General features: G+C 48.2%; 1 protein-coding gene across 2 annotated transcripts in view; it reads right to left on the bottom strand.

The window, feature by feature from the left end:
* Ldlrad3 (low density lipoprotein receptor class A domain containing 3) overlaps positions 1–27668 on the bottom strand; it is a 230532-nt gene that overhangs the window by 118401 nt on the left and 84463 nt on the right. For both annotated transcript variants that reach the window (XM_026404577.2, XM_077797474.1), the window contains exon 3: positions 1355–1480. In XM_026404577.2, coding sequence (XP_026260362.1) covers positions 1355–1480 — 126 coding nt within the window. The remainder of the gene's footprint in view (positions 1–1354; positions 1481–27668) is intronic.

Genomic DNA, 27668 nt, shown 5'->3' on the forward strand with positions numbered 1-27668 from the left:
CATGCGTGTGTATCTGTACAGACACACATACACACATACTTGTACATGTGTGGAAAGAGGGAAGATAGACTGGCACCAAGTTGCTCACATTAACAGCATTTCACTTTGACTTACGGGCTGTGGGCCGTTTGGTTTCTTTGTTACACTTTATTCCCTAACTTCTTTACAATAATCAGAAGAAAAGAATATTATAAAATTATGAGAGTGGTGGGCGGGTGGTAGACAGGGATGGAGGAGCGGGCAGTGGACGAGGGTTCCTAGGCCACTGCATGATTCTACAGGAGGCGAGAGGGGTGGATCCGTGTCACTGCACGTCTGTGCAAACCCACAGCGTGGACGACATCAGGAGGGAACCCTAACATGTCCTAGGGACTGAGGTGACGACGTGTGGCTGCAGGGTCACCAGGTGTAACAAATGCACTCTGGTGGGGGTGCCGACCCTGGCAGGCTCCCAGGGGGAGGCAGGGCATAGGGGACCCCGGTACCTTCCTCTTAGTTGGGCTAAAACCTCAAACTGCTTAAAAACATGAGCACAGAAAAGAAATGTGTGGATCTGCTCAGTTCCCACAACAGGCACAGAGGGTCAAGTAGTGGAACAGGCAGGGGAAAGGAAGCAGAACCAGTGACCAGGGTGACCAGCAGCAGCAGGGATGAAGCACTTGCCAGTCACTGTGGAAACAGGAATGCCTGCATGTACCCAGGCCAAACAGAAATCAAGCCCAGCAGCAAGACTGCCCCGAGGCAAGGAGGGACAGAGCAGAGGTGACAGTGTGTGTGTGTGTGTGTGTGTGTGTGTGTGTGCGCGCGCGTGTGTCTGTCTCTGTGTGCACATCTGTCTGTCCATATACTGATATCATGGACTATTATACAGCAGGAAAAAGGAACCAGGGCAGACACAGTCAACAATGTCATCCTACTCATCATTGTTTCAACAACATATTCTTATGGTCCGTATAATAAGCATTTTTAAGAGAGTTCAAAGTAGGAAGGAAAGCAAGCAAGAACATGAACACGGGGTACTGAGTCAAGAGTCCATCAGGTGAGGGTTTGAGTGAAGCTGGAAATGGCTCTGCTACTGGTGAGTGGTCTGGGCTCTCCTCACTCCAGGCTCCTCCTGTGTTCACTGGGGACAAGACACCTGCGTTTGCAGGGCTAGTGTGGGAACCGCTCAGGCACAGTGCACCTGTAAGGCCCCCGGGAAGTTGCAGCTGAGCATTTACATAAACACCAGGAAGAAGCAGCAGAGACAGGCTGTGGGTAGGAGCAGGAGAGCCAGCTGCAGGTGGGCAGCACAGAGATGGCGTGGCCGGAGGGGACAACCTGGCTGGCTGGAAAGGTCAGGGGTGGCACTTACTGCAGTTCTCCTCGTCACTGCCGTCAGGACAGTCCTCAAACCCGTTGCACCGGAAGCGGCCGATGATGCAGTGGACGCCGCTGGCGCAGGGGAAGAACGTGGGGCCGCACTTGGACTTCGCTTTCGCTGCAGAGAGGAAAAAAGACGAGAAACAGCGAGACGTCAGTCGGGACGGTAAGGTCCCAGGCCACCGCATCTTCCTCCTGTCCCCTCTGAATGTGCAATGAGCCCTTGCAGGTTTACCTGGGGGTCTCGGAGGGACGCGCACCCCCACCCCCACCTGGGATGCCCAGCGAGCTCCGACCCCCACATGCAGCACCCCCCCCCAGGAAGGGAGGGGCTGATCCTGCGCCGCACAACCTCTGCACCCCCAGGCACCCAACCCCAGGTGCCCAACAGAGGAAGGACTAGGTGGAGGGTGAGCCGGCAGCGGGCGATGGCTGAGCTTGCATCTCAAGATGCTGAAGAATCCACTGAAATTCCTTCCCGGGGTGTCAAGGTAATCACGGTGGACATTTAGCGCGCGCTCACTGTACCAGGCCCTACGCCAAGCCCTCTGCCCGGATTATCTCCTCTAATCCCCCAGCGGCCACCCAACGGGAAGGCATGCAGAGGAGCTCACGCCGCACAAGGCCCTCCTTACAGAGGCCTGCAGGCAGGGTGCTCCTGCTTGGCTGGAGCCTGGGAACCTGGATTTGGGGAGGGGTCCCTCCACCCTAACTGAAGAGAGCAGCTCCCTGTGCCTACAGTGTTTAGGCCAATGGAACAGTTTGCGCTGACACCTGCTTTCCTTTCGAGAGTCTGGAATCTGGGGACATGTGAGGCTGAAGGGGCTCCTGCGGCCATCCAGGATAAACACTCTGGGCACTGACCCGCTAATGCGCCTGCTCAGTAGACAACACTTCACACAGGTCACCACCCACTGCGAGGGAATCAGAGGCATCCTGTGAAAGGGACCAGGGCCTGCTCTGCTCTGGACTTCACCCCACCCCCGCCCTGTTACCTCTGTTGACTCGGCTTTGTATCCTTTCCCTGGAATAAATCAGGGTCAAGGTACACGACTATACACGGGGTTAAGTGAATCCTAGGAAAACTGCTGCATCTCGGATGGCCTTGGGGACCCCCATCACGGACGTCAAGTGCTCATCCCCATTTCATAGATGCATTCTGAGGATCAAGTGACCTGCCCAATGTCACACAGAGCTGCGTGAGGCCCTGGGCACCCCTGATTCCAAGAAGCCATGATCCCAATCAACTCGATGGCACGGCTTCTCTGCTCAAGGTTTGTAATTTTCCACAAAAGAAGAAATTCATCTTGCCTTCCTGCCATATAAACAGTCTGGACAGAAACGGTTGTAACTCGGGCTTGATGGAGTGTCCTGCTAAACCAAACGGCTCTGTGGGGTAATGCACTTTCTTGTGAATGGCGCTCACTGCATTGGTTGGTGATTGGGAGGTGTTACGATAGGATCTGTGGCCACGTCCAGGTAGCAGGCTCCACTGAGCAGCCCTCTTGCTTCCTGTCTTAGAAGCAGGACCTACAAGTCCTCCCAGAAGGAAGGGCCATTTCTTTGGAACAAACAGGCCCTAAATCATCTCCGTGTTCCTGCCCTTTGTAACGTGCCCACTTTGGCAGCAGCTGATTCACAGTCAACAGGGTGTAAAAGCCTGGGACGTGTCCAGGTTTTAAAAACCCACGTGGCCTTGTTTCCACCTGGAACAACCCTAATGGTGTTGGTGAACCCTTCTCAAAGCACAAACCCGGGAGAGCCCTGCCTTCCGATTCCAGCTCTGGATCTTCGTCCTTGAGCAAGTTTCTAAATATTGTCGAACCTGTTTCTTCATCCACGAATTTCAAGTGCCGTCTATTTCCCAGGGCTCTGGTAAGTAGTCCATGAGATGACCTACATTAAGCACTTAGTACAGAGCACGGCATACAGCAGATGCTCAATTAGTGGAAAGATTCTGCCATTTATCATCATCACTAGAATTTTAAAACTGACCCTTCAGCTACTAGAACTTTTTTTTTCCCCCAATTACCAGAGTTTAAAAAGCTCATTATGGAAGGGCTCTGAGAACGGATAGGAAATGACTCCCACGATATACTGTTAAGTGGGCAAAACAGTGCAAAAGAAGGGGCCGGGGCTGGGGCTCAGTGGCAGAGCACTTGCCTAGCACAGGTGAGGCACTGGGCTGGATCCTCAGCACCACATAAAAAATAAAATAAAATAAAATAAAGGCTCGCTGTCCGTCTTCAACTATTAAAAAATCTTTTTTAAAAAAGTGCCAAAGAAGACCTAGAGTATTTTGTCGTTCATATAGGAAGAGAAGGGGGTGAGGAAAAGAATAAAAGGATAAAAATCACAACCATGTGTTGGCTCATCTGTACAAAAGAAATACAGGAAGGATCAACCAGAAATTGAACAACTGCAGATGGGTAGGGAAGGAACAGGGGGAATGAGGAAGCGGGAACAGAATCCAGGAATAAGGATGAGAAAGGTGCATACTTCTCTGAGCCTATCTATGTGTACGATCCAAAAAAAAATAAACAGTCAAGATCAATCACATGTTGGAGAACTCAAAACGGAATTTAAGCAGTAACAAGTGCACACAGCCTCCTTCTTCCACATGAATCACACCCCACTGAAGTGAGAGGTTTAAAAAGCTAGCCTTAAGCAACTGCGTACAACATTATTCTGACTGGATTCTCCAAGGTTAAAGGACTCCATGTAAATACTGTACTGCGGTTATATTTATCTCACACAGGGGCAGGGAATAGCAATCCTGAAACTACCACTTGCGTAGGCAAGGGCTGGACAAGGCAGTCGACCTTCTGTCCACAGTAAGAGCTGTCAGAGAGAAACAGCCTCTGAGGATCCCTGGGGCTTTGGCCTGGAATTAAAGGAATGTTTTAAGAATCAGGCAGATAGACGTGTCTACGGGATGGAGAGAGAGAGAAACAGCTAATAAAATAAATATTGATTTGGGTGTGCAGAAGAGGTGTGTGTGTGTGTGTGTGTGTGTGTGTGTGTGTGTGTGTGTGTGTTCCTTAGCTCTTTTATTGACGAGGACTAGAAACAAAGATGTCCCAACAGCCACAAGCACATCCAGCGCTCAGACCATGGTTTCTAAATACCACTCAACCAGCCCAGGAAGCCCAGCTCCTGGGAGAAGTGGCTGATTTCAGAGGGGACGTTGGAGATGAACCTCCAGCATCTTATATGGCTAGAATATAAAGAAGGGTTCAAAGTGCCCTGGGGGCAGGTCGAAGGGCCAAGGAGTTAACCTGAGCTCCCAATAGCCCAAGCTGGAACAATCTGAGCAACCACATGGAATTGAATTGCAGACCAGGGGATGAGATGAACATCCCCGAGGCCCTCCCGATACCAAGTTGGTTGAAGGCACCGGTATTTGGTTGGGGAGGGAGAGAAGAAATCCTCATTAATAAATGTAAAAGGGTTGCAGGAAACAGAAAGTCCCTCTTATGCAAACAGGGCAGTAATCACTTATAGAGGTACCAATGGGTGCTAAAATCAGAGGAGGAAAGCTTGAGGAGAGACAGGGTACCTGCAAAACCTCAAGGATCTCCCCAGTATGCTAATTAATCACAAAGGAAAAAAATAGTGACTGACAGGTGCCACCTGAACCATGCCATCGTGGTCAAAATGAGAGTCACTGGACATCAGCAATACAGTCCCCCTCGAATGGGGAACAGAGGCCACCACATCACCCTCTGTGCTCTACTTGCCAAAAATACACGATTCAAGGTAATCATGAGCGGACATCCGACAAGCCCGGAGGGAAGGCCTTCCACAGGGTAACTGACCAGTAACCTCCAAGGCCACGAAAGGCCAAGAGGAGGTAACTGCAAACACTGGAGAGGCCCCCAGGACTGGGAAGGACGGCGATGGAACTGCAGCAGTGCCGATTCTGGATGTCAATCACATTAGTGGACAATGGACAAGGAGTCTGAGAACTCTCAGGACTACTTCTGCCCCTTTTCTGTAGGTCTAACATTATTTTGAAATAAAAACCTACGATCAGGCTCCCTGTGGAGTACATAAAAATACAGTACAGAGCAGGAAAGAACGTGACCTATAATCCTCCACTCTGAGGCACCCCAAATTTGCATTCTTCTAATGCAGCTGACGTCTTTATACATACATTTATTTTAACGTCCCAGGATTTTCTTTTTATTACACATTTTATTTTGAGAAACTTTTTGATTGACATGCAGTTCTGAAAAAAGATCCCATGTGCCCTTTTCCTACTTCCCCCCCCGATAGTCACTTCTCATAAAACTGTAGGAGGACGTCACGACCAAGACGCTGCCATTGCTGTGGCCAAGATACAGAGCATCTCCATCCCCACCAAGAGCCCCCAGGGACCCTCAGACAGCCAGGACCAACACTCTCCCTCTTCCACTTCTCCATTAACCCCTGGCAATCGCAGGTCTGTTCTATATTTCTACACTTTTGTCATTTCAAGAATGTCATGTAAGTGGAATGGTTCGTCATATAACCTTTTGGAAATGGCTTGTTATTTTTTTCATCCAGTGCAAGTCTCTGGAGAAAACCCTCCTGTGATTTTGTAGATTAACTTGCTTTGGAGCTACAACACTAAATATCTTCCAAAATTTATCGTGGCCACAAAAATATTTCATCGTATTGATCAGCAAGGTTGTTCTATCATTTCCTCCATGCTGGGCACTTGGGGTGCTAGGGTCTGGATGTGGTTCATTCTCCTAAGGTTCCTGTGTTAGAAGCTTGGTCCCCAGGATGGTGGTATTAAGAGGTGGTACCTAGTGCAAGATCATTAGGTCACTGAAGCCACTGTTATCAGAACAAGTAAATGCTGGTCTCATGGAGGGAATTAAGTGCCCGTGAGAGTGGATTGTTACAAAAGAGCAAGTCTGACCCCTGATTCACTCTCTGCCTTCCTATTTTGCCATATGATGGCTCCCTTCTTCCACACACTCCTGCCATGATGTCATCTTCCATGTGACCCAGCCAAAGGACCCCTCAAGAGCTGAGCAGATGTCAATGCCAAACTTTTGAACCTCCAAAACTGTGAGCTAAATAAGCCTCTTTTCTTTATAAATTACCTACCTCAGATATTTTATTATAGGAACAAAAAAGCAGACAAATATACTTAGTTATAAGCAAATTTTCAGCACTATAAATTATACAGTAAAAAACACCTTTATATATAAAAAATTGGCCTGAATTACAAATAATATTCTTAGGCCACATTACTAGAAAGGGGGATACAGGGTATGAACATTTTCCCCAAAAATACATAATGTGTTAGGGAGCTGCTTCATTAAATATCTTACCATGGGCCAGACTTTAAAACAAAAACCCATTTGCTTACAAAATATTTCAGAATCTGGGCTGGGGTTGTGGCTCAGCAGTAGAGGGCTTGCCTTGCACCTGTGAGGCCCTGGGTTAGATTCTCAGCACCACATAAAAATAAATAAACAAAATAAAGGTATTGTGTCCATCTACAAATAAAAAAAATTTTTAAAAATTTCAGAATCACACGCTCACTGTTATTAGTGATTATAACAATGGTGGGGCCCAAAGCCCTCCCCCAGGTTCAGTGATTCACTGGGGGAATCAGGACTCAGCGTCCTTCCTACCTGCAGCTAAGATCAACTGTGGCAAAAGGACACAAACCAAAACCGACCAAGAGGAAAGGGACAGAGGTGAAGCCCAGAGCAAGCCAGATGGAAGCCCCCAAGTCCCCTCCCAGCCACTGCAGAGCAACAAGGAGTGACAACACTCGTGAAAGGCTGTCACCCAGGAAGCAGGTCACTGAGCCGATGTCCAGGGGCTGCCTGGGGGCTGGTCACATGGACATTCTCAGTTCCCAAATTCCCAGAGCCCAACAGGGAACCCGGACAACCTCGCTGCGGGGCCCGGCTGGTCTGGCACAGGGAGTCACCCCTTGGTTACCGAAATTCAGGTCCTAACCATGGCCAAAGCCACTCCTCCATGGGCCCTGGGAGGGACGTGGTGCTCCTCCTCTGCACAGATGCGTCTGGAACCTGCCGGGCCAGGTGACAGTGCAGAGAAGCAGAGGCGTCCATTTCCCAGGGCCAGTCTGCGCCTCAGCCAGCCCTGCATCCACCCAGCCCTCCCAGCCGGCCCGAGGCCTCTGCCCACTGTTCCTGGGCCAGCCGGCCCTGCTCTGGTGATCTTTCAAGGGATCAGAGAAGAAACGCCACCTCAGGCCTTGACCTCCAAGCTGGCAGTGATTCCTCATAAACTTCAGCCTGTCACCTTTCCACGGAAAATGTCACCAGCTTGCTGCTGCCTTAGAATAAAGCCTGCAGTGTCCACCGCAGTGTCCTCGGGCTCTCTGCTTCCCACGCTGCCACCACCCCAGGGCCTCCCTGCTCCTCCACCAGGCAGGTCCCAACTCAGGGCCTCTGCCAGGACGCCTTCTCAGGGCTCAGCATGGCCCCCCTCCATCTTCCTGAGGTCCTGCTCTGCACCTTCCGTCACTCCAAGCCTACCCTGCTCTGCTCGTCCGCCCCAGGACACACCCCGACCTGATGTGACACCACTGCCTTCCCACGGTGCCACCTGACGTCCCTGCCACCCACCCCCAGGACACACATCTGCTGGAGTACTAGTACTTTGATCCTGCCTTTGGAAGGAGCTGTATGGAACAGGGCCCACAACCAGTGCCTAAAAAATATGTGCCAGATGACCTGTGAGAGGAGAGAGTGGGCCTGGACAGTACCAGCAACCGCTTGCTGCACACCTGCATGGGCTGAGTAAGCACTGAGCTGTTCTACAGACCCCCCCTCATTCACTCCCCTTAAGACCCACTTTACAGACAGGAAAACTGAGGTCTACAAGTGAAGATCTCCCTTGACTCAGTTGCTTGACTCCCCGGTAGATCTCCCTACTGCCCCGTCCAGCTCCAAGGAACGAGGCTGCCTGAGACAAAGAAGTGTTGCAGATATGAATGATCAAAAGTGAATTCGCTACCACCGCTATTAGCCAGCTCCTTGGCCCGCCCTGCGCCCTTCTCAGGAGTGACTAATGAGACATCGTGCCTGGTGGGATGCTGAGCTGCTGCTTGTCAGAGGGAGCCTGTCCTGTTGATATCCATTTGCAACATCACAGGCCTGCAAAGACTACCGCTGGGCGGATCACACGCACCCAGAGAGCGTCTGGCAGGGGCACGGGGAGAAGCCAGGGAGAGCTTGTTGACCATGGCTAGGGGCCGCTCCCCCACACCATAGCCCACAGGGCCCTGAGAGGTTCCAAGCCAGGCCTGACTGCTCTCCTGCTGCCCCAATCTCCCAATCTCCCATTGCAGCAGCCCCTGGCACAGAGTGGACCCAGACCTGTCTGTCTTTAAAATCGTCACGGCAAGGGGGACACAGCACCTGTTCCACTGAGTGCTGGACCCCCCCACCCCACCCCCTGCCACAAGCCGTGCGAAGCTGTGTTCACCAGCAAGACGCCGGGGCTCTGCCCAGTGTTGGCTTTATTTTCCTGATCTGAGTCCTTCCCCTCCCTGAAGTCTGCTTGTCACCATCCTGGATTTAAAGACCCAGACGATAAGCCAGGGGCAGTGGCGCCTGCCTGCAATACCAGCGACCCAGGCTGTGGCACGAGGATCCAAGAGGAGCGCAAGTTCAAGGCCAGCCTCAGCAACTGGGTCAAACTTTGATTTTACCTCCGAGGACATACACCAATGCTCGATGACTTCCACTCACGATCAGCCTAATTAGAAGTCAGCTTTCACTCCAAAAGCCACCACACTCTTGGCCAGAGATCTGAATGTGGGGACCAGGAGATGTCCCAGCATCACCAAGTCGTGACACCTTGGGACACAGATCAGATCTTCATGTGCATAACAAACAAAGCTGTGGGTGGTCGGCACAGGCTCATCCGGTCACTGAGTCTCACACATGGGAACACTGAGGCCCAAGGAGGCGACTGGACTTGCCACAGTCTCAGAGCTCTTGAGGGTCAGACTGGCAGAGTCCAGACTTTCTCCAAGTCTGGCCTCTCTCAGACTCACTCTGCTTGACACAGGTGCCACGGGGCCATCCCTGGTCTGATTCAGGAGAGACCCAGAGAAAGGGAGCCCTGAGACCAAAAGCCCTTCTCCCACATGTCCAGGACTTCCCAGACCTCTCGCCTGTGGCTCTCAACCTCCCCAGGAAGGGCTCAGGGCTGCCCAGCCATCCTAGAGGATGACATACTACCACGGGGCCCTGCTATCCAGGGCTCCTTCCCCAGCCTCTCCCCAGGTGGCAGTCACACCAAGCGGCTGGACAGAGGCTGCAGTGTGGGACCACCAGGAGCTCAGCTGCTCAGGTGCTGCACTGCTCAGGCTGTGGCTCGGGCTCCAGCCAGAGCTGCTGGCCACTGGCTCTCCCTCCAGACCCCAGTGGTTGGTGCAATGAGCCACGGCTCCTCACCCACTGCTCCCGCCAACTCCAGCTCAGGATCCTGCCCGTGTGTGGCTGAGGCGTCCAAAGAACTGGTCTTCCACTCTGCTGCAAAGTCACCACTCTGGCTTTCACAGACACAAGGCCGCTACTATGAGACATACGAAAGGGAAGTTTGTTTCCAAATCGTCCCCACTCGATCAGCACACCCTGGACAGCCTGGTAAACATGGTCTTGAGCATGATCTCCAAACTGCAGCACACACAGGGGTCACCCAGACCCTCACGGATGCAGCAGGTGCGGGGTGGAGCCTGGGGTTCTGCACTCCTGGCCAGCTCTGGGCAGTGCCGCTGGCTCTGAGCACCAAGGCACAGGCCAGCAAAGGCCAGGCCTCGCTCACCTCCAACGCCCACTAAGGTGCCCGCATGCAGGCTAGTCAATAATTACTGACGAATGCATGAGCAAAAATATGAGTATGCAGCTGGACTTAAATGCCACCGTAAAACAAGTGGTATTCTGAAACGTGCTCTGGCCACGTCAATAACTCCTGGTCCTCATGGCCATTTTCAATGGAAGGGTAACTTTTCTGCCTCTCTGTACTCATGAGTCATACAGTCCTATGCTGATGGACAGTTGGGGTGTTTTCGATAAGTAACGTGCGCCCAGCCGTTTACACGGTTTTTTCCCACTGACACAATATCTCCAGGAGGTCTAACTGCTAGGTCAAGGGACATGCATAGTCCACGTTTTGGTATACTTTTGATCATGCCCCACCTCTTCCCGGGGAACTGGTAGTCTTTGGGCCACAGATGGCTAAGAGAAAAGCCTTCCCACCCAAGGTCATGCTGAATGTCTCCTATTAGCAAGGATATTCCTAGAAAGGCAAAGGCTGTGAACAGCCCACAGCTCCTCTGCATTTGGGGGAAGTCTGTCCTTCACTGTTGCCACGCTCTATTATCCTCCATCCATCTCTGTCTCCTTTCATTTTAACATCTGTGTATTTCATTACTCTGCAGAGTAGGGGACATTAGTGTCTGGTCAAGGAAACCATGACTCTTTTTTTATCTTTCTAAATTTGGCACGGGTGCAGGGCATCAATCTCTGCTGGAATTGGTCTGCCTGGGTTGCACGAATCACAGGCTAATGCAGAGTGACTCTGGGCCTGGGAGCTAGTCCTTCAGTTCACTTCCTGGGCTGCACGCACCCTCATGTCTCGGGGTACCGACAAAGGACAGGGTCTCACCCCCAGGACTGCCCTGCTCGCCAGGGTTTCTCTAGAATTCCACGTCCTCCAAGGCAGTTTTGCAAAAAGCAACTTAGTGATCCACTGCAGCCCAATCCCGACGGATGCTTCTGAAAATTCAGGTTCCTGGGCCTCTCCCCAAGGGGAATCTGCATTTTTATTAAGCACAACCAAGGATTCCAATGAACACTGACATATGAACATCCTGGCTAAAGTCTGCATATGATTTGAGTGTGTCCCCAAGAATGTGTGTTGAAATTTAATCCCCTTCCTGAGGTAGAAATTTAGTCCAACTGTGATATTTAAAGGTAAAGCCTTTGGGAGGGGATAAGGGATAAGGATTAAATAAATAGAGTGGGGCCCATGATTGAACCCTGGTGGCTTTATAAAGGAAAGGGACAGAAACCAGAAGAGACATGAAGTAGTGGGCTCCCCATCTCTTGCCGTGCAATGCCCTGGATCGATCCCCTCAGGTCTCTGCCAGCAAAAAGGTTATCACCAGATGCAGCCCCTGGACCGTGCACCTCCAAAATAAACTTCTTTTCTTTGTAAAGTTATCTGCCCTTGAAAATTTTATTATAGCAACACAAAACAGACTAATACACTTCTACTCAGAGATTCTGCTTAAGTCTTACACCCTCAGAGAATGGCCTCATTATTCCTTTCTTTCTAGTACTGTTACTATACCAACCAGCAGCCACTCCAAGAATCATGGCTATGGGGACAATTCTGACATCACCCCTTTAAGTCAAGTCTAACAATGACATCCCGACTGAGGAGTCATCAGAGGAAGAACAGCCATGTGGCAAGTATGGGCCTCTTCCTGATCTTCCTCCATCTCAACAAGATTTTTCTTCTTTCACATTTATGCACAAGGCACAAAATGCTTTACATACAAAGCTGTACATTCACACAGAAATGGTCATGCCCTAGCAAAAAAAAAAGCCCTTTTAGCATTTTAAAACTCAAAATCAATTTTGTAAGGCTTTATGCTTTACCTATGCATGAAACAAAATAGGTTTTAGCGGGGGTAGAGGAGCTCCCCCTTTCTGTCCAATAGCAAAATGTTCCTGAGCATCCTTCTGTGGGCCAGGCACGGAGTCAGCTGTGGGGAAGACAGGCTCTCGGACAGCCCAGGATAGATGAGCCTCCGCATGCAATGCAAGGAGTGCCCTGAAGAGGGAGCTATGAGACGCCTAATCTCAACCAGGTGAAGGCTGTTGTCAGGAAGGGTTCTCGGTGGAAAGTCTGCTTCTGATGAGATCCTTAACCAAGATAGAAACTAATAATATTTACTATCTGAGACCTTACTCATTCCATTAGTTCATTTCACTTAACACTAATTCACAGACTCAATGTCATACCCGTAGAAATGAGGATACCCAAGAGACACCTAGGCCACGTTTGAAAGTTTAGCATTCATAGAATTGTAGAATGAAGAAAAATGTTCTAAGAAGCAAGAACGGCATGTGCAAAGGCCCAGAGGTAAGAACAACACAGAAATGATAGAACAGAAAAGAGATCAGTAGAAATGTGTTTTCTCATGTCAGTAAAAGTGCTCAGCACATTTAATTTAAAAATTTAAAAACCTATTTTCATAAGAAAAGTGTTATGAGTCGGCTGCAATTCAATTCACTCTAAAGTTGGTAGAACGGTGACACACAAAAGTTTAAATTAGAAAAACTAAATTATGTAATTTACATAATATAAACCAACGTGCACACCTCTCAAAGTGAATACCCACATGTAGCCGTCACTGGCTAAAATTTTTGCAAAGAGCAATGTAACTGAAATTGCTAACGCATTCATTCTCCCAGCTGATTTTCTAAAAAGTCAAACTGTGGTTCCTTTTAAAAGTCAAAAATGACTTCATGGTTGGGAGCAAGAAAGCAAAGAGAGACTTACAAAAATCACAGACTTTCAAAAAGCAATCTGCCCTGGGTTCTGTAAGAAGTCAGGAGAAAGGAGGAGATGTTCTTTCACTGTGATCCCAGAGCAGATGACAAACAGCCCAGAATGTCAAACAGACTCCGAGAATTTAAGCCTGTGCAAATTCATTGAGCAAAAAACCCTCAGACTGGAATAGAACCAAGTGTTATCTTTTTTTTTTTGGTGGGGGGGTGGGGGGGAAGCTTCCTGGGGATTGAACTCAGGGGCACAACCACTGAGCCACACCCCCAGCCCTATTTTGTATTTTATTGAGAGACAGGGTCTCACTGAGTTGCTTAGCACCTCGCTTTTGCTGAGGCTGGCTTTGAACTCGCGATCCTCCTGCCTCAGCCTCCCGAGCCACTGGGATCTCAGGCGTGCATCACCATGCCTAAGTGTGATTGATTGGATAGGATGATGTTTTATTTCTCCCTAAAATAACACATCAGCCATTTCAGACGTGCAGGCTGGAGAGGTGTCATGGTTTAGATCTGGAATGTCCCCCAAAAAAGTTCATGTGTTGGAAGCATGGCTCCCAAGACAGCAAGGTGGAGAGGGGGGGCTTTTAGGCAAGGATTGCATCCTGGGGGTCTCTGACCTCATCCGTGAATTAACCCATCAAGTGGACTAGTGGGAGGTGGGACCTACTTGGAGGAAGTCTGCCACGGAGGAGGGTTCATCCTACCAGGTTTGGTCCTCCTCTGTCTCATGTTCTCTCTCCCCTCAGCCTGTTTCTGGCTGCCGGGAGCTGAACCGCTTTCCTCCACTGAGCCCTTCTGCCATGATGATTCTGCCACGGAGCTGGCTACCATGGATTGAGACCTCGGAAACCGAGAGCCAAAATAAGTCCTTCTTCCTCTAGGGGGTTGTGGTCAGGTATCTTGGTCACAGCGAGGAACAGCTAACACACAGGAGCGAAAGAGCCAGGAACACAAACTAACGGGAAAAAATAAATATGAAAAGAAGGCACGCGGGGGAAACAGCTTTCCCAGACGATTCGGTCATAGAAAATTCTTCCCACACATCTGCTTTATGCCTAAAATAGAAGTTCTATAACCTGGGGCTGAGGTCAGAAGGGGACAGGGTTCCTAAGGTCTGGATTTGTGTCCTCTCCCAGGTCTGCCACGTAATAATAGCTGAGACCTTGGACCTGAAAAAGGAGACAAAGATCACACAGACCTCAAAAGCTCAAGAAATAAAGTGAGATCTTGTGCCTACAGAAGGCAGCCTGTCCAGCTGGGGTTCACTCACACCTCCACTCCCGGCAGGCCTCGGGGCTCTAAGGTGGCTCTTCTTCACACAGACCGCTGCCCCTGAGAAGAACCAGGAGGAAACACTGCAATCTTCAGACAGTCCAAGGCCTTGCCTGCTCAGGTATTCACTGAAGCAACATTGACTCTGAGTCTCTGCATGTCACACATATGACCTGAGCCAGCCATGTGCCCCCAGCTAAGGAATACCTGGCCAAGAAGCCAAGAGGGATAATAAACAGATAACTGCCATGAGAGGTAATAAATGCTCTATGAACTGAACAAGCAGTGGCCTTTCAACAGTTAATCACAGCACTTAGGAATGCAGGGATGGGGGTCAGCCTACCCGGGTTCAAATCCAGCTCTACCACTTACTGGTGGTAGGATTCATGGTTAATTATCTGGCCTCTTTGTGTCTTGATTTCCTCACCAGGACACGGAAACACCTCGGTGAGTCGTGGGGTTAAAAGAAACAATGTCATTACTGCTTAGAACTTTCTAAGTGGTGGCTAGTACTGTATTAGCTACTGTTATCTATATCCCACACTAGCTATCATTATTTGATATTCCACTAGAAAATATATGATAAAAGACAGTATTTCATACTTAGTGCTACATATAATATACAGTATCCACCCTTGTCTTATTATTATCATTTTTAGTTTCCACCCAGCAGTGAATGCTCAAAAAATGAATGGGAAACAGTTTAACTGCAAAAGGATTCAAAAAAGCATGTGACTCCCTCAGCCTGGGGAAGCCCGGGAGTACTTCCTAAAGCGTGGCTATTTCAGCTGGGTATGAAATGTCTCCGGAGCACGCTGGTGAAGTAGGAGAGAGAAGGGCACTCCAGGCAGGAGGAGTGGCAAGAACAAAGGCTCAGAGGTGAGTCAGGTCACGTCTCACGGAAAGGTCAGTGAGAAGCTGGGGCACCTGGAACATGGAGTATGTGGCAGGAGGTGAGTCTAGGAGACAGGCAGATGGGAGTCGGCACTCATCCTGGGAGCCAGCAGACATTTTTATTAAAAAAAAAAAAAGTGATGTGTCAAGTCTGCTTTTTATGAAGAGAATGTTTATAGACCCATGGGATATTATAAGGCCATGTAAGTCAAAGAAATATCTTCTACACCTACCACAAAGCCCTTAGGGAACAGAAGAGAGATGCATCTACAATATTCTTTGGACTTTTAGAGGAAAAGGTACTAAAGACCATATTAGAATGTAAAGGGACTGCCAGTGTCTTTTAAAATGATATTAAGAATGACCAGGGAAAGCATCCAGGCAAGTGTGGGATTTGGAAATCACAACCAGTTATTGGTTTTGGCTCTCTAGAATGCACATGCATATGTGCGTGTGTGTGTGTGTGGGGGGGTGTTTGTGTGCTCACATATTGAGATGAAAATTCCAGAAACTCCATACACAGAGACTAAGGCATTTCCAACCGATACATCTACAGACAGGTCTTGAGGGGATGAAAAAGATCTAAAAGATCATAAATAAGTGTGGGTCTGATAACTCACCCTCCCGAGGCTTTTCACCACTTGGTGGAAAAACTTACAGACGGAGGATCTGAATCCCTGGGATGAAGAGCAGATGTGGGAGTAGAGATGGGAAGAGAACAAAAATCATCGTTCCCACCTCGAAAAGAGAACTTCACACAGAGACGGCCTCTGGCTCCATGGAAGGCGACATCCAAGGGACAGCTCCTCAGGAGTGTGGGAGAATGAGAAGGAGAACAGGGGCGTTCGGGGGGCTCCGTGGCAGAGCCGCTGGCTTAGCACGTGAGACCCCGGGTTCAATTCCCAGAACCTCAGAGAAAAGGGAAGAAGAAGACAGGAGGCGGGGAGAGAAGGAGGGGAAAGGAAGGAAGGAGGGGAAATGGGGTAAGGGGAGTGTGGTAAGGAGAGTCAGAGATAGTTGACAAGAACCCTTCTCGCTCGCTGGGCAATGAGGGTCATCTTTACCAAAGGGTTTTATTTTTTCTGAGCATCCACCCTCTCCTGTTCCCCTGGCCTCTGGCAATCTCTGAGGTTTTTCTTCTGAAAACATTCTAATTTCTGTGCATATTCTTTGCCTTCAGATTTGGGAAGAGGAAGCTGGTTTCTAAGGGCTCTCTGGAGTCGCTGGGGTCTGGTTTCCAGCTCCCCCAGACAGACAGACAGACAGACAGACAGACACACACACACACACACACACACATTCCACATCAGCAGCAGAACCCTGGAGCTCAGAGTTGTCTCCCGCAGGGAGACCGAGAAAGGCCCATGACGTGAGGATGAAGTCACTTGTGACCCCACAGGGCAGGGACTCCACTCACAAGACATGGGGTAAGTGTCCCCAGAGCACAGCAAAGAGGCGGGGCCCCTACAGCTGCTCTGGGGCTGTATATTCTCTGTCATGATGTACCTGGAAAAGATCCCTCAGGAAACAACTTTAGCCCTCCACAAATCTTGTCCAGGAAAGGTTTTCAACAAGGCATCCGGAATTTTCTATGATGCTTTCAACACCAGTCACGGAATCGGATAATCCCACAGCCGTCATCTCGTGGTAGCGGTGGGGCTAACTTTAAAGACAAAGCAGCAATCCTCAGCTTCTAGCTCATCCTAAAAGAGAAGTGACTCTCATTCCTGACTGTACAAATCCTGGAAAACTTAAAAAGAAAAAAAAAAACCTGAAACCAATAGATCTGAAGTGGCCAGGCGAATACCAGACAAAACAGAAGACAATCTCCTGGAGAGAAAGTAGGACTTTTGTGAAACAATGGCTAATCCAGCCAGAAGACACCTCCAAATGCATCTAAGTCACGGCCTGGAAGCAGAAGCTGTCTGAATTAAAGGTAGAAACAGACAAACAAACAATAGTCGGAGACTCTGATACTTTCAGAAACGGATAAAATAACTAGGCTGAAGATTAACAAGGAAGAAGAAGTGACCAGAGCCGCGAATAAACGAGGCCTGACAGAGTCCCCACCACACTCCACCCGGCAGGAACCAGACACGCTCTCTTCTCAGTTGTACACAAAACACTCTTAGGCCATGAAACAAATCTCCATAAATTTAAAAGGAAAGAAATCATTGCATGTGTGTTTTCCAAGCATAATGGAATGAAATTAGAAAACAGGAACCAAAGGAAATCTGTGACTTACAAATATGTGGATATTAAATAACACACTCTTAAATAATTCACAGTCAAAGGAAAAAGCTCAGCCAAGCGGTGCAGTGGTGCACACCTGTAATCCCAGCAGCTCAGGAGGCTGAGGCAGGAGGATCCCAAGTTCAAAGCCAGCCTCAGAAACTTAGCAAGGTCTTAAGCAACTTAATGAGACACTGTTTCAAAAAAAGAAAAAAAATAAATACAAAGGGCTTAGTGGTTTAGCACCCCTGGTTTCAATCCTCCATATAAATCAATAAATAATTTGAAAAAGAAGAAAGCACAAGCAAAATTAGAAGATACTTTGAGATGAATGAAAGAAAACCATAATATACCAACACTTAATGGGGTACACATAAATCAGGGCTGAGAGGAAAATTCATAGCTGCAAGTGCCCACCTGAAAAAGAAGAAAGATCTCCAACCCACAAAACTACTAGAACTAACAAATAAGTTCAGCCAAGTTATAGGATACAGGAGGAATATACCTAAAGCAGTTGTTTTTTTCTATACTAGCAATTGATCCAAAAATAAATTTAAGAAAACAATTCCATTACCTTTGACACAAAAATAATAAAATACTTAGGAATAAATTTAACAAAAAAAGCAAGTCTTGTCCATTAAAAACTACAAAACATCACTGAAAGAAATTAAAGACTTGAGTAAACAGAAAGACATCCCACGTTCATGGATTGAGCATCTAACTTTTTTTTTTCATCTAACGTATTTAAGACAGCAATACTGTCCAAACTTGTCTACAGACTCAGCAGGATCCCTACCAAAATCTCAGCTGGCTTATTTGCAGAAACCCAGAAGCTGATCCTAAAATATGGGAATGCAAGAGACTTAGAATAGCCCAAAGCATATTTAAAAAGAACCCGGGTGGAATGACTATCACATCTCACTCTCAAACTGTACTACACAGAGCTAGTAATCAAGACAGTGTGGCTCTGGTGTAAGAATATACAGATGGATCCAACAGAATGATATTAAGTCCTTTACAGTTAATTGATTTTTTACAAGAATTCCAAGAAAATTCCCTGGAAGAAAGGCTAGTCTTTTCAACAGATAGGTCTGGAACAATGGAAAAACTGGAAAGTCCTATGGGAAAAAACCAACGGGACCCCTGCATTGCACACAATGGAATCCTGCTTTGTAATAAAAAGGAATGAAATACTGATGTGGGATACCACGCGGCTGAACCTTGAAAACATCAAGCCAAGCAAAAGAAGCTATATGCAAAGGGCTACAAACTAGAAATTCACTTCTACCAAGGGTCCAGAAAAGGCCAATCCATAGAGACAGGACTAGGTGGGTGGCTCCCAGGACCCAGGGGAGGGAGGAATAGGTAGTGACTGCTGATGGGTTAGGGTTTCTTCTTGGAGAGACGAAAATGTTATCAAAGTAGAGAGGGGCAATAAATGCACAGCTCTCTGATGGAACCAAATAAAGAAACAAAGTTTTATGGGAACTTCTGAGATCTGAGAAGATTGGGGACATCAGAAATTAAAGAGCAGCAAGTTGCTAGATCCACGCAACTCCTCCCCAGCTCTTCTGGCTTGCTTCCTGGCAACACGAGGCAGTGCTTGGGCAGGGGTGGGTGACCGTCCAGGGGTGGGTGACCGTCCAGTAGCCAAACCAGGGATGCTGCTAAACAGCCAACAATGCACAGGAAGCCCCCACAAAACAGACACCTCTGTCAATATGTTTGGAGACTAAAGAACCTGTACTAAGGAAAGGTCAATATTCTTGGCTATCTTTTTTGTCTTTTCTGATTAAAAATTATATATATATATATATATATATATATATATATTAATGGTTAATTTAGCAATAATTAAATTATGAAATCAACCCAGATGTCTGTCAATAAATGAATGGATTAAGATGCTGTGGTAGGGGCTGGGGATATGGCTCAAGTAGTAGAGCGCTCGCCTGGCATGCGTGAGGCACTGGGTTCGATCCTCAGCACCACATAAAAATAAAATAAAGATATTGTGTGCACCTAAAGCTAAAAAATACATATTTAAAAAAAAGATGCTGTGGTATATAGATACAATGGAGTTCTGTGCAACCATAGAAAAGAATGAGGGGCCGAGGTTGTGGCTCAGTAGTGAAGCACCTGCCTCATACGTATGAGGCCCTGGGTTCCATCCTCAGCACCACATAAAGATAAATAAGAAGGTAAAATAAAGGTACTGTGTCCTTCTACAACTAAAAGTATATTTAAAAATAAAACAAAAAATGAAATTGTGGCATTTGCCAGTAAACGGATGGAGATAGAGAATAACATGCTAAGTGACATAAGCCAAACTCAGAAACTCAAAGGTGGAACTCGTATGTGGAAGCTAAAGAAAAATAAAGGAGAGGAGGAGGGAAGGAGGGTATAACATAAAGACCAAATATACATTAATAGACAAGTGAAAGGAAATCTAGTAGAATGGAGGAGGGAGAATGGGGGAGGGAGGATGGAAGGGGGGAGGGGAAGGGGGAGGGAGAATGGGGGAGGGAGGTTGGAAGGGGGGAGGGGAAGGGGGAGGGAAAGCAGGGATCATGAATTGAAATCTATTTCCATGCCTTCATGAGTTTGTCGGGATGAACCCAACTACTGTCTACAACTCTAAAGCTCCCATAAAAAAGAAATGAAGTGTCAGGAGTCAGACAGACTTAGGTCCAAATCCTGGATCGACTCATGCCATAGCCACGTCCTTGAGAAAGTTGCCAAGGATTTTATTTCCTCCCCTGTAAAACGGAATGATGAACAGGACTTTACAAAGTGACTGTGAAGACTGGATGAGAAGATCCAGGGCATCAGCAAGGGCTAAGAACTTTTACTATTATAACTTTTTTTTTTTTTTTTTGGTACTGAGGAGTGAACCCAGGGGTGCTCAACCACTGAGCCACATCCCCAGCCCTTTTTTTGTATTTTATTTAGAGACAGGCTCTCACACTGAGTTGCTAAGTGCCTTACTAAGTTGCTGAGGCTGGCTTTCAACTCCTACCTCAGCCTCCCGATTACAGCTAGGATTACAGGTGTGTGCCACCATGCCCCCTAATATAACTATTGTATTCTGTTTTTTTTTTTTTAAGCTACCAATGGGGCTGAGTACCAGGAAATGGGTGACTAGATCACCTTAAAATAGGATTATTCTAACTAGTAACAGTTAGTATGTAAACGAGGGCATTTCATGAGCTAATAAGAGCACAACAGTTGACGTTTGTCACTATGCCATTACAACTGAGCTAAAGAGGGACTGGCCGCTGAATACCCAGTTGCCATAGTAGTGAAAACCTCTGTGGGTCTGATTCATTTTCTTTCCTGCAACCCTTTCTATCTGTCAGGCTGGGCTCTATGTACAAATCCCCCGCTCAGTGGGTAAAGTCTCTTAGACTTACTAAACCTAATATTATTCTGCTGCTCAAAAGCCAATTTGCTGTAGTCGAAATTGCCACCGAAAACAAGACAAGATGACAGCCAGTCATTTGCGGTGGGCCTTTGTAATGGAGCTCACTAGTTAGCAGTGCACAGGAGACATATCAAACCACCTCCCCACACCCGCCCTGGGGTGCTAGAACAAGATTCCCTCATCCTCACGGAAAATGAGGGAGAAGGAAAGACAGACCTTTCCTGAAGGTTCACTATGTGCTGGGGTTTTGTGGACCCTGCCTCCTGACACTCTGCAGGACACTCCAGGGCAAGAAGGTTTCCCACACTGTACAGAAGACACTGAGGATCTGAGAGACACCTGTTCCAGGAAGGCACCTAATATATACAGTTATTTGTCATACAGTCGTAATTTGTTTTCATAATTTTAAGAAAAGAAATCGGCTAAAATGAAGAAATCAAAAATGCAAGGAAAAAAGGACGTTACAGGGGAAGTAGGAGAAAAGGTGGCTATAAGCAAAATGCATCCATTAACTATTATAGGATTACTAGCATCGGTCCCCAATTTCTCTCTCTTTTTTCCAGATTGAATCTAGGGGTGTTCTACCCCTGAGCTACATCCACAGCCCTTCTTTTTTTTTTTTTTTTTTTTTTTTTGAGACAAGGTCTTGCTAAGTTTCCCAGGCTAGTCTTGAACCTGTGGTCCTCCTACCTCAGCCTCCCAAGTCACCAGGATTACGGGCATATACCACCACACCTGGATAAAGGCTCAAAATTTAGTGTGAGTTTCCTAGTAGCCAAAGCATCAAAGAAAATGTGACCAGTCATGAGGTGAGAGAAAGGTATACAGAACATTAAATCCTAACTTTTTACGAGACTAGAGACTTCTGGTACTCCCTCGCCATAACCCCAAGACACAAGTATGAAAAATCATAAAATGTGAGTGGGTTAAGAACCTGAACTCAGGTCACACTAAATTCCAATCCCATCACAGGATGGGTCATGCATGCACTCAGAAAGGATGGATGTGAGTTCTTCATTCATATTCCATGTTCATTTCCTCCATAAATAGTGGGGTACAGTGAGTAAGAGAATCAACTCTGGAGCTGGGCTTGTGGCTCAGCGGTAGAGCGCTTGCCTAGCACGTGTGAGGCACTGGGTTTGATGCTCAGCACCACATAAAAATAAATAAATTAAATAAAGGTGTTTTTAAAAAGAGAGAGAATCAACTCTGGAGTCAGACTGCTCACATTCAAATCTCAGCTCTGCCACTTTATAGCCACACGATCTTCAAAAGTTATATAACTTCTGGCACCTCGGATTTCTCGCCTGCAAATGGAGATGATCAAGGTACCCATGTCACAAAGCTTCTGTGGAGATTAAATATAAATAAAGCATTCAGAGCCGTGCTTAGACTCCACCTCGTAAGTGTAAGCTATTAACATTAGACCTGCTTCCACCATTGTCTATGGATATCTGACCATTTGCTAGACATTGGTCCAAGCACAGATGGACAGAGCCCTGTACAGAGCAAGAGGCAGAGCAGCCCAGGCAGAGAGTATATCTCAAGAACAAACACATCTGAAGCCCGGCAATGGCGTGGCTCAGGAAGAAGGGCAACAGGGACGGTTAGAGCAGAGTGCCCAGGGAGTGAGCCAGGAGAATGGTGACAGAGGAGAGAGGATGAGGAGGGCAGAAGGGCAGCCAGGAGGTGGGGTGGAATCCCAGAGCGCAAAGGCGGGAAAAGGAGTGTGGCCAACGGTGTCCCGTGGAGCTCAAACATCAAGGAAGGGTGATTCAGTACCCACTGGATCTGACAATTAGGAAATTCCTGGAGATCTCCAGACCAAACTCCCAACTTTGGTGGATGCAAGAGTCAGGCTCCAGAGGGCCAAGGAGATACGTCCAGGCTGCAGCAAGGGAGACAGGGCGAGAGCTGGGAGGATTCTCGTTTGAGGGATAGTCTGGGATCAGATAAGAGCCTGTAGATAAAGGGACGAAGAGGCAGTTGCAGCAGGAATCCCCAAACCTGAGTGTGCATCACTTCCATCCAGGAAAACTGGGCACGAGGGAGCCCTGAGCCCCACCCTCAACCCCAAACTGGCCTAAATCCACAAAATTTTGACAATCTCAGAAGCCACTGAGCAGGGCAGCGTTTCTCGCGGTGAAGTGCTTTGAACACCTGCAGCTTCCTGGAGCCCATCAGTAGCCTAATGACTGGGAATCTCCTGGAAAAGTTCTGGAAAGCTGTTTACTACAGGCTCAAGGTCATTATGATACAGACAGCTCAGTCCCCTATGGACTCTAGACCTTCAAGGCTAGAAGTCCAGCCCTCAGGCCAGCAGCACTGGCGGCCACCTAGGGGTCAGTGAGGCATTCAATCAGCCTTACCTGTATGGACTGAGTTGGCATCTGCATTCTACCGAAGGTGTGTGAAGCTCTGGCCCACAATGCAGGAAGGGTCTTATGGGGGGGGGGCAAGGTACTGGGCATCTGCCACACATTTTTGGTGCAGAATGTCCTGGGATGTGCACGTTGTTGATGTTACAGAAAACAGCAAAGGAGTTCAGAAAGAAACTCCCATCAAGGTTCTAATGTTTCAGTTCCCCAGGGCTGAGAAGCTGAGTCAGGCATAACTTCAGCCACATAAAATGCAATCTCTTGGGGCTGGGGTTGTGGCTCAGCGGTAGAGCACTTGCCTCGCACGTGTGAAGCACTGGATTCAATCCTCAGCACCACATAAAAATAAACAAACAAAATAAAGGTATTGGGTCCAACTACAACTAAAAAAATGGATTTAAAAATGCAATCTCTTTTTGCAGAAAGGAAGATGTTGCCTAGGACACTGAACTTGCACTCCCCATGATCAAAAGGAACCCTGAAAACCTCCTCCGTCCAGACCTGCCATGTCATGGACTTGCCTGCAGGGGGCAGCACAGCAGACAGGTCAAGGCTCCCTCTAGCCACCTGAGTGCCTCAGTCAGTTACCTAGCTACTCTAAGCCTCAATTCTGCACCTAATAAAGGGGATTCTAGTCGGGCCAATTTTGTAGCATGGTGTGAGGACTGAATGACATTGTCCATGCAGAACCCTGGTCAAAATGCTTGATTCTTAGAGCTTCAATATGTTAACACTCAGGCAGTCTGAACCCAGACCCCCCAAACGATATGCCCACTTGGGTTCTCACCATTTTGCCTAACTCTAAACCTACCTAAATTCATCGCTACAGGTGTATGCCCACATGCCTGAGAGCCATTCTGTATTTTCACACGGAGGAGGGCATTCCATGTAAATAATTACAACATCTGTAGTTTTGAGTGTTTGGAGATGATCAAGTCACTTTACTGATGGGGAAACTGAGACTGAGAAAAGACAGAGTGCTCACCCACATCAAGTTAGCTCTTCACACCCAAATACACGAAGAAAACCACAGGCGCGCACTTTCATTGTCAGGCTTCTCCCCTGTACAAGGCTGTGCTGGCCACAGAAGAGCTGGGCAGGGCTGGCTCTTGTGTGCCGATTGCACTGTCTTCCACTCCCCTGGGGTAGTGCTAGACACAGCCAGGAGCCCTATAAACCTGGAATTAAGTGCAAAAGCCACCCGAAGCTGCCTGGTGCCTGCTGTTCCTGAGCACAAAAGCCCCTCATTAGCCCCTGCCTCTGTCTTTAAGTCCAAGACAAACATCAGGATGGAGTCGATGATAATAGGTATGTTTGCAAAGGCTGAGGGAGACAGGAGAGCTGGGGCTCTCCCAGAACTCACACCAGTGGGGGAACCAGAGGGAAAAAGAGAGAATCTGGAAGAATCTTTCTTTTCAGAGGAATGATTAATTAATAAACAGGAATTGCATTTTGGAGGACGTGGGAAAAGAGGATATGAGACAGACTGTTTCAAGTCAAGCTGGGTGACTCTTTAAAAGTCCCCAGATAGAGAGAGAGGTGAAAGAGAGAGAGAGAGAGAGAGAGAGAGAGAGAGAGAGAGAGAGAGAGAGAATATGAATGAGAATGAATGTGTGTGTTGCTGATGGGAGAAATTCTGTTCCTGCCTAGCAATCCCACCCTCTGGCTCCTTGGTAAGAGGAATCAGCTCTGGGCAGCAGCAGCCAGAGAGAGGTACTGAAGAAAGCAAGCAGCAGTTTGCCTCACAGATCTGTAAGCAGTCATTGTTCCTTCACTGGGTCCTTCACAACCAAGGTGCACGGGGCACGCCCCACGTGCCAGGAGCTGCCTGCGGTGTGGGATAACCAAGAACAAGACGCCTGCAGCTTCTGATGCCGCTTGAGGGAAGGTACCTGTAGGCTTCACGGCAGCTGCCTGTTTACAACTCAAAGGCAGAGAAGGGCAGTGCTGCCGGAGCAGGGAAAAGAGACATCTATGCAGCCTCGAGAAGAGAAGGAAAGGTTTCTGGGAGGGGATGTGGTTATAGAGTGAAAAGTTCCTGTTTTTATTCATTGCCCTATAGATTTATTGACCTGCCCATCCACCCACCCATTCATCAAACCACCTACCCATCCATCCATTGACCCACCCACCTATCCATCATTCCAGCCCCCATCAATCCATTCATCGACCCACACACCCATCCATCCATTCATCCAGCCCTCTATCCATTCATTCATTCACCTACTCACCCATTCATCCATCCATCCATCTACCCACCACCCACCCATTCATTAACCCACCTATCCAATAATCCACCCATCATCCATCCATCCATCCATCCACCCACCCGTCCTAACGACATGTCAATCCACATTCTTTTTAAGCAGCCCCATCCTGGGGGTTTACAGTTCTGTGCTTCCACCGACTGAGAAGTCAAAGAACAGAGTGACGTCAATCCTGTAAATAACCATTATTTCTGAAAAGATGCCAGAGGGCAGGTCTCTGCATAGAAGAAAAGGAAGTTCAGAAAAGTAAAACCCGTGCTCTAAGTTCCATGGTAGGTCAAGAACAGAAAACGGCCTCCTCCCCTCTCCTGCTCCACAGCGCCACCCAGCCTACCCAGAATTCCCTCACGGAGTCACTGCATTATTATTATTATTATTTTTAATCGCCTTGTTTTGCTTTTAGGCATGCCCTCTGCAGCCATACACAGGGTAAACACCACGCTGCTCCTCTGTGATCTTCCTCAGGGCCAGCCTGAATATCGCCCTTCAAGGAGAACTGTTGGTGGGCAGGGGAAAGAGTCTGGCAGAATTAACAAATTAAGTGATGACCTACACCTGCCTTCGCAGCCCACTGTCTGAAGTAAAAAACAGAAGATTTTTGAGATACAGAACATGGCAGGGGGCAGGGGCTGGCACAAAACGGAGCACATTAAATAGAGAGCCAGGGAAAGCGTGCTCCACACGTGTACTGTTCTCATAGTTATTCACACTTGCCAAAGCTTGGTGCGCATCAGGGTGTGATCAGACAGACAGCCCATCACTGTGGATTCTTCTGGAACACACCCTGCATGTCCTACAGGAAGCCCGTCCATCACCTTGTTTGGATGTGGTTAACTGTTCGCATTAGGATTCCCTATAAAGAGGGGTCCACAGCTTCTCTGGGGTGCTGGTACCAGGTTCCCAGGGAGCATCTCCAGCCAGGGTCAAGGCTGGGTCCTCTAGCGCAGGGTCAAGGGCGCTAAACAGAGCTTACTGGCATCACTTGGAAACCAGGTGCAACAAGGGCAGCCTGTCCTAGCCACGCTTCCAGAATCTCAGGAGGAGGATTCCAAGCAGATGTTGGCCCGTCCCTCTGACTGTCAGAAGAGTGGCCTGGCAGATGCACACTGCCGAGCGCCGGGCTCAGGGCCTCACGCTTGCTCCTCACACAGGCAGAGAGGCTGACCCAGTCACACCACCAACAGCGAGTGACGCGGGGACCTGAACTCATCACCAGCCCACGCTTCTAATAGCGGAACTCGTTAGCACCCACGACACCCCACTGCCACCTTTGGAGCAGATGTGGGCTCATTATAAGAAATAAATGTCTGAGTGTTCCCGAGCTGTGGGGGTTGGCAGGGAGCTCTGCTCTGGGAAGGACAATTAGGGTGCTGTCTTTGGCATCACGGATGTCCCAGGGAGATGAAAGAAAAGGCTGCTCAGGAGGCAGGTCCACCGAGAGCCAACCCCTTTGTTTACTGCAGAACCCTCGGTGAAAATAAAATTGCATGTGAAGCCCAGTGGATATTTTTAAAAATAGTCCTGCAGCTGTTATTGCATTCAGCAAGGAGAAGGGTGCGAGCCCGAGGCCCCCTCCGTCCTCATGGCACTGGCCCCTAACACTCCAGGAAACACCTGGTCAGAGTCCTTCTCCCCAGAGCAGAGGTGAAGGATAAGCCTGAGCCCCAGGGCTGGATCCCTGAAAATCCCCGTCCATCCTCAGGACGAACGAGCTCGGGCTTCACCCGCTGGCTTCCAGCCTCTGGACGGCCTTTCCCTTCACATTTGCATTTTTCTTCATTTTCCACCGACTCGCCATTGCAGGTTCTTAAAAATGATGACATTATTATTAACGCTACCGACTAATTCTTCTCAATATCGAAGTAAGGATCAAGCATGGTCCTCACTACTTAGTTAAAATGCATTTAAACTCTAAAAGACAGCTACTCTTTAATTACTTTTCCATTTAACAGATGAGGAAACCGAGGCAGCGAGCGATGAAATAACATAACCAGGATGCAAAGGAATCAGGAGAAGCCCAGGCCGGCCTAGGCCAGGCGTATGTAGTCAGTCACAAGCCCTCCCCACACCTCCTCCCGTGCAAAAAAAAAATGATAAGAATTTAGAAAAAGAACAACTAGCCATTATCCCACCTCCTGGGGATGCCCACTGTTCTCGGGGATATAATCTTGTTGGCATTACTTGTTGAGATTTCCAAAGACCAGGCACCTCTTGCTGGGAGTTTCATTTCCGACTCAGATAAAGTCATTTTCTCTCCCGGGCACCTCCACGAGAG

Source organism: Urocitellus parryii, chromosome 4 (genome assembly GCF_045843805.1).
Source record: "Urocitellus parryii isolate mUroPar1 chromosome 4, mUroPar1.hap1, whole genome shotgun sequence".
NCBI classification, from domain to species: Eukaryota; Metazoa; Chordata; class Mammalia; order Rodentia; family Sciuridae; genus Urocitellus; species Urocitellus parryii.